Genomic DNA, 6,736 nt, shown 5'->3' with positions numbered 1-6,736 from the left:
CTCTTATTTTGGAATTAAACATCAGAATGTCCTGAAACATTGTAGTTCACACCTTGAGAAGGTGTCCTCCCCACCTAAGGTGAAATTGGTCTGTGGAAACTAGGACTTTTATTTTTATGATTTTCTGAATATGTAAACAAAACATCTAATATTCGAGTTTGGGGGGGCTCTTATTTTTGAATTCAACATCAGAATGTCCTGAAACATTGTAGTTCACACCTTGAGAAGGTGTCCTCCCCATCTGAGGTGAAATTGGTCTGTGGAAACTAGGACTTTCATTTTATGATTTTCTGAATGTGTAAACAAAAACATCTAATATTCGAGTTTGGGGGCTCTTATTTTGGAATTCAACATCAGAATGTCCTGAAACATTGTAGTTCACACCTTGAGAAGGTGTCCTCCCCATCTGAGGTGAAATTGGTCTGTGGAAACTAGGACTTTTATTTTTATGATTTTCTGAATGTATGGACAAAAAAGGTAATATATGAGTTTTGGGGGGCTCTTATTTTGGAATTCAACATCAGAATGTCCTGAAACATTGTAGTTCACACCTTGAGAAGGTGTCTTCCCCACCTGAGGTGAAATTGGTCTGTGGAAACTAGGACTTTTATTTTTATGATTTTCTGAATATGTAAACAAAACATCTAATATTCGAGTTTGGGGGGCTCTTATTTTGGAATTCAACATCAGAATGTCCTGAAACATTGTAGTTCACACCTTGAGAAGGTGTCCTCTCCATCTGAGGTGAAATTGGTCTGTGGAAACTAGGACTTTTATTTTTATGATTTTCTGAATGTGTAAACAAAACATCTAATATTCGAGTTTGGGGGCTCTTATTTTGGAATTCAACATCAGAATGTCCTGAAACATTGTAGTTCACACCTTGAGAAGGTGTCCTCCCCATCTGAGGTGAAATTGGTCTGTGGAAACTAGGACTTTTATTTTTATGATTTTCTGAATGTATGGACAAAAAGGTAATATATGAGTTTTGGGGGCTCTTATTTTTGAATTCAACATCAGAATGTCCTGAAACATTGTAGTTCACACCTTGAGAAGGTGTCCTCCCCATCTGAGGTGAAATTGGTCTGTGGAAGCTAGGACTTTTATTTTTATGATTTTCTGAATGTATGGACAAAAAAGGTAATATATGAGTTTTGGGGGGGCTCTTATTTTTGAATTCAACATCAGAATGTCCTGAAACATTGTAGTTCACACCTTGAGAAGGTGTCCTCCCCATCTGAGGTGAAATTGGTCTGTGGAAGCTAGGACTTTTATTTTTATGATTTTCTGAATGTATGGACAAAAAAGGTAATATATGAGTTTTGGGGGGGGTTCTTATTTTGGACTTCAATATATCATGCAGTGACAGGTTGTGAGGTGTGCTGAAATCTTTCTTTCGTTCTGTCTTCCTTTCTTTCTGACAGACAGACAGACAGAATAAATGAATGCATGTGAAATTGCCTTAGCAGGAATTAACTTGTTTTAGTTCTGACGTTCATACCGCAATAACCAGTGTATACGCGCACCACGAAATATAGGTGCGGCTAGTTTGACCGCTCATTTCGAAGTGGCGGCTGGCTTGACCGCAGTTTAACAAGCCACGTGATAAAATGCGTCTTAGACACGGAGGCAACTTTGATTCATCTTCTGCCACCCGGATTGAGGTGAATCACTACCCCACCACAAGCACTTAAGAGAGCACTGAGAATTAGGCACTCCAAACTGGGGAGAAAATAATTACAAAAAAAGTGCTCAATGAGCATATAAGCATTTTTTTGATTAGCAGACTACAGCCTCCAATATAAATATTTAGAAAGAATTTTATGAAACAAAAACAAACTAATTTCAGTGTACATCATAAAACCATTCTTATGCAAATCATGTCATTTCAATACAACAATTTATTGATTCACACAGAGTATCATGTTTCATGAATGAGGCCTAATGTATAACTATGTAAATGTGAGGAATATACTGTGCGTGATAAAGAGAAAGAGGGCAACACGCAGGAAATTTAGTTTTCAATTGAAAAATATTTTATATAAACGCAACATATCATACATATTCGTGACATTGAAATATACAAATTGTGCAATTTCCATGAAACCAAAGTCACTTCTCAAACACACTTGCTGAGAAAAAACCCACATTATTATAGCAAAACTAAGGTGAAGATTTCAGAGCATTTTCTTTCTATATTTGTTAGCCAGATTAGTGGGCAGTGAAGGACAGCATGCCTTTCCACGTTTCATGTGCACCTCAACTTAGCATTTTAGCTTTGTTTGTCATACAGGAATTCTGAAATCATGTCTATTGGTCATGTGAAACACACATATGAATTACAGCCAATCACTAGTCACCACAACAGGTATGTCCTTGTCAAGAAGGTTGTGCTGTTCTGTTGGATCCTCCTCGTTTGGCTCATGTCCTGGTGGCAGTACAGTTTCTTCTTGCACCTGGATACGCACCTGAATCCAAACATGTAATGGTAGAAAGACACTACATTATACACTGAAAAGATTAAACACTTTTAAAAGTCTTTAAAGTAGCACCATGCACATGAACAGTTAGAACTGTGCAGGCATTTAGCATAGGTTGCAAGGTTTTCCATTCTGTGTTCTCTGAATGCTTTCGAAATGCTATTGTAATGTGGAGCTGGCATACTAGCCTGCTGTCTCAATCAATGTATATTTTAAAATAGGTTCCCTTGAAACTATATCCTTAAAAAAGGAAAATTCCAGGTTCAATACAAGTTAAGCTCAGTCAATAGTTTGTGGCATAATGTTGATTACCACAATAAATAATTTAAACTTATCAGTTCTTTTCTTTAAATTAAAAAAAAAAAAAAAAAAACAGGTTACAGTGAGGCACTTACAATGCATATCTGCATTCTTTTCAGATCTGTATGATTATTTTTTTACCCTTCTGGTGCTGACAACATTTTTCCTCCATGGGCAACGCAGACGGAGAAAGGAGGTGCAAGCCAAGAAACAGCGGCAAGAGAACACAACCTCTACCACTGACATCAGAATCAATGGAAACCACAGGATTAATGTCGTACCCTGATGAGAGAAATATGGTCTTTTATTAATTTTCTTCTTTCCCTTATTTATTTTGTATTATGTCTCACAGGCAACCCACACCTTTTGACCAATGAATTTCAATCTCTTCACTTTTTCACCATAAGCGGAGCATAACTAGAATCATGTAGATTCACTAGAGAATTTTCAATGACCTTAAGGATTTTAATCAAAATCATGACCATTCATGTCTGAAAATAGCAATTTCAAAATTCTTTGATATTTCCAGGTTTACCATGACTCTGACTGTTATTAAACCTGCTACAGCTTTAGCTATATAAAAAAAAAAAGTGTCATGGCATTGAAGCACACTAATACATATAGAGTTAAACAAATAACTTTTGAAGGCAATTTTAGGCTTATATTCATCAGGGTTGTACAGCTATAAATGCCTTGCATTTTAAATCTTATAATTACACAAGGAATCATCAGATTACAGATACACTGACTCACATAGATGCGTGTCGGGTCAAAAGGGCATTCATTTGTGATGCTGTAGTAACTCATGTTGGCAGGAAGATCACAGTGGGCAAAGAGACTATGCCCTTCCTGCATTATGGCCCTCACTGTGGCAACACTGATGCCCACTGCAGAGGCGCCACCCAAGAGAACAGCCAGGACACTTACAACTAGTAAAAACCAACTCTGCAACAAGGATGGAATGTTTTCACAAATGAGAGTAATATATGAAAACAGCATTTTTTTCTGAAGACAGACATGCATGTTTTCCAGAAGCAACAAAATAATACAGAAGACATTATATTATATTTATCATTCGGGTTTAGCGACATGAAGTCCTAAATGTAAGTAAATCTCTCTGTTAGATGAGTACATCTCCTGGCAAAAGATTATGGAATCACCATAATCACCATTCACCCAGCTGTTTTTTACTTCGTAGCAAATATACAAATCACAGATATGACACAAAACTATTTTTGTTGAATAGCTGAACATTCTGGCTTCATGAAACATCCCTTAAACATTAAATTATTTGATCTAGAAAACAAATGTTCATCTCAATTAAAATAAAGGAAACAATTATGGAATCACTCAACGTGGAGGAAAAATTTATGGAATCACCTTGTATGTGTTTTAGACACGCAAATTACCGGTACAAGTCTAAAAATGCAGTTTTATCAGTGTAGATCACTTTTTGCCAGTCCTGTCTGGTCCAGCGAAGGTGGGTTTGTGCCCATAGGCGACGTTGTTGCCGGTGATGCCTGGTAAGAACCTGCCTTACAACAGGCCTACAAGCCCTCAGTCCAGCCTCTCTCAGCCTATTGTGGAAAATCTGAGCACTGATAGAGGGATTTGTGTGTTCCTTGTGTAACTCGGGCAGTTGCTGTTGCCATCCTGTACCTGTCTTACAGGTGTGATATTGGGATGTACTGATCCTGTGCAGGTGTGGACAGGATGATTAGCCATCCTTCCTGTCTCCCTGTAGCGCTGTCTTAGGCATCTCATAGTACAGACATTGCAATTTTTTGCCCTAGCCACATCTGCAGCCTCCATGCAGCATGCCTATGGCACGTTCACACAGATAAGCAGTGACCCTGGGCATCTTTCTTTTGATGTTTTTCAGAATCAGTAGAAAGGTCTCTTTAGTGTCCCAAGTTTTTATAACTGTGACCTTAATTGCCCACCATCTGTAAGCTGTTAGTGACTTAACGACAGTTCCACAGGTGCATGTTCATTAATTGTTTATGGTTCAGTGAACAAGCATGGAAAACATTGTTTAAAGCCTTTACAATAATGATCTGTAAAGTTGTTTTGATTTTTACAAAATTATCTTTAAAATACAGTGTCCTGAAAAAGGGATGTTCCTTTTTTTTTTGCTGTATATAAGTATATTTCTTCTATGTAAAATAATGTCATATCACAGGAATATTTTGATGTTACCATGTTTTTGACCTTAGAGTAACCATTTTGAGATGTGCACAAATAAAAAGTAAAACAAAATTAAATAAATAGCATATGCAATCATTTCAGCAATGGCAGTTTGAGTGTGTGTTTACTCACCAGAAGGTGGTTTTTCTTGTTCTTTGAGAGAACAATAGCAGAGATTCCACCAATAATTGCCTGCAGATTATAACATAGTAAAATGTAAGAGTTACAGACTGGGTTCTTTCAGTTTCAGAGATGAGCTAAAGGTTTACCCTGTTTAACTTATCTTACTTGTTATTGAGCATACAACTTGTATGTAAAGCAAGAGGAGTTAAATGTTCAGTTTTAGGGAACAGTGCTGGTCGAGCACTTGGGGCAGTTTGGGGCATGCTTATTTAGGACCGAACCTGCAACTGTTGCATTAGTAGCCTAGATTTTTTACCATTACACAACTTTTACTTTTTGTAATTATAATCATAAAAGTAACGCTTTGTCCACCAACCAAAAAAATATGAATGTATGACCATACAGTACAATACAACTAGAAAACACATACCACGAGCCCTGCAACAAGAGCGATGACATTGGAAATGGGGTACACGAGTTTCCGGTCCCAAGTGAGCACCTTTATGTGCCTGAGCACAGCTCCATGTACAAGTGCCCCAAGCAAAAAGTTCACATGGCCAACAAGCACCAGCCCCAAGCCCATCTTCATAAGGATCTTATCATCCTTCAGACTGCCACAACAAATTCCTACGGCGCGCACACACACACACACACACACACACAAAAGAGCGGGACATTGAAAATGAAAGATTAGCCATCAGATCATAAAATAAACAAGTGAATAGTCAAGAAACATTGTGCTACAGGAAATTCAGACTTCAGCACAGTCATATTTCAAGAGCAATGACTTCACTGAAAAGCAAGGGATTATGGGATTTTGAGGGAACCTCAGGTAGGACGAGGGCAGAAGAAACAAAGTAAATACAACTTTTTTTTTTTAAGTACTCCCTCTAAAACAAGGATTTTAAGGGTGGAGTACAAGATTGAAACAAACCCTCTTCAGCAATACTGACTGCACAAAACAATAATACAATAAAATGTTACTATTAGGTTTCATTTGTAAAAATTATATAACAACAATATTATTTAACATGAATACTTTTACAGCAGTTATTAGTCTTGGTTCAAGTTAATTTCAACATATAGTAGTAATACGTTTTCTTAAATCAAAAGCTGTATTTGTTTACAACTATGAACAATAGTATTGTTTATTAAATAATATTAATATTAATAAATGCTGTATAAAATATATACGTCGACGTTATTTTCATACTACCTAATGCATTCACTAATATAAACGGTTGGAACTTTAGTGTAATACATATGTTCTGTTAAAACTCAAACCTCTTGCTTTTATAAAAACATGCATAATAATTTCAATCTATAACCCGCCTTTAACGTTGTCAGGTTTGGGTCTGAAATCAACAATTCCAATGAAGCTGCAGTTTTTTTGTTGTTGTTGTCCAGACTGGACTATACTAGACTCATTGCACGAGTAAAAGACAATCGCAACGACCACACCCAGAGTCCGTGAGACTCTTTATCTACCCCATGCAATTTACACTCTTAACTTTTCTTAAATTCAACTCACCCGAATTCACCATCCTGGAGTGCTTATTTCTGATTAAGCCATTATTAAAGCCGACAGATGTTCAAAGACCTTCTCTTACCGTGCCTTTCTGGCTGTCTTCTTCCTGGTTCCCGTT

General features: G+C 37.0%; 1 protein-coding gene across 1 annotated transcript; it reads right to left on the bottom strand.

The window, feature by feature from the left end:
- Positions 1–1,894: 1,894 nt before the first annotated feature.
- On the bottom strand, positions 1,895–6,736 carry tmem54a (transmembrane protein 54a). The gene is made up of 6 exons (XM_052124644.1): positions 6,622–6,736; positions 5,521–5,717; positions 5,100–5,159; positions 3,534–3,725; positions 2,922–3,062; positions 1,895–2,468 (listed from the first exon to the last, which is right to left on the bottom strand). The coding sequence occupies exons 1-6, from the start codon at positions 6,632–6,634 to the stop codon at positions 2,340–2,342; spliced, it is 732 nt and encodes a 243-aa protein (XP_051980604.1). The 5' UTR covers positions 6,635–6,736; the 3' UTR covers positions 1,895–2,339.

The sequence above is a fragment of the Xyrauchen texanus genome, unplaced genomic scaffold, assembly GCF_025860055.1.
Source record: "Xyrauchen texanus isolate HMW12.3.18 unplaced genomic scaffold, RBS_HiC_50CHRs HiC_scaffold_1659, whole genome shotgun sequence".
NCBI lineage: Eukaryota > Metazoa > Chordata > Actinopteri > Cypriniformes > Catostomidae > Xyrauchen > Xyrauchen texanus.
Note: the sequence above shows the minus strand (reverse complement) of the source record. Positions and strands in the feature narration are given on the sequence as shown.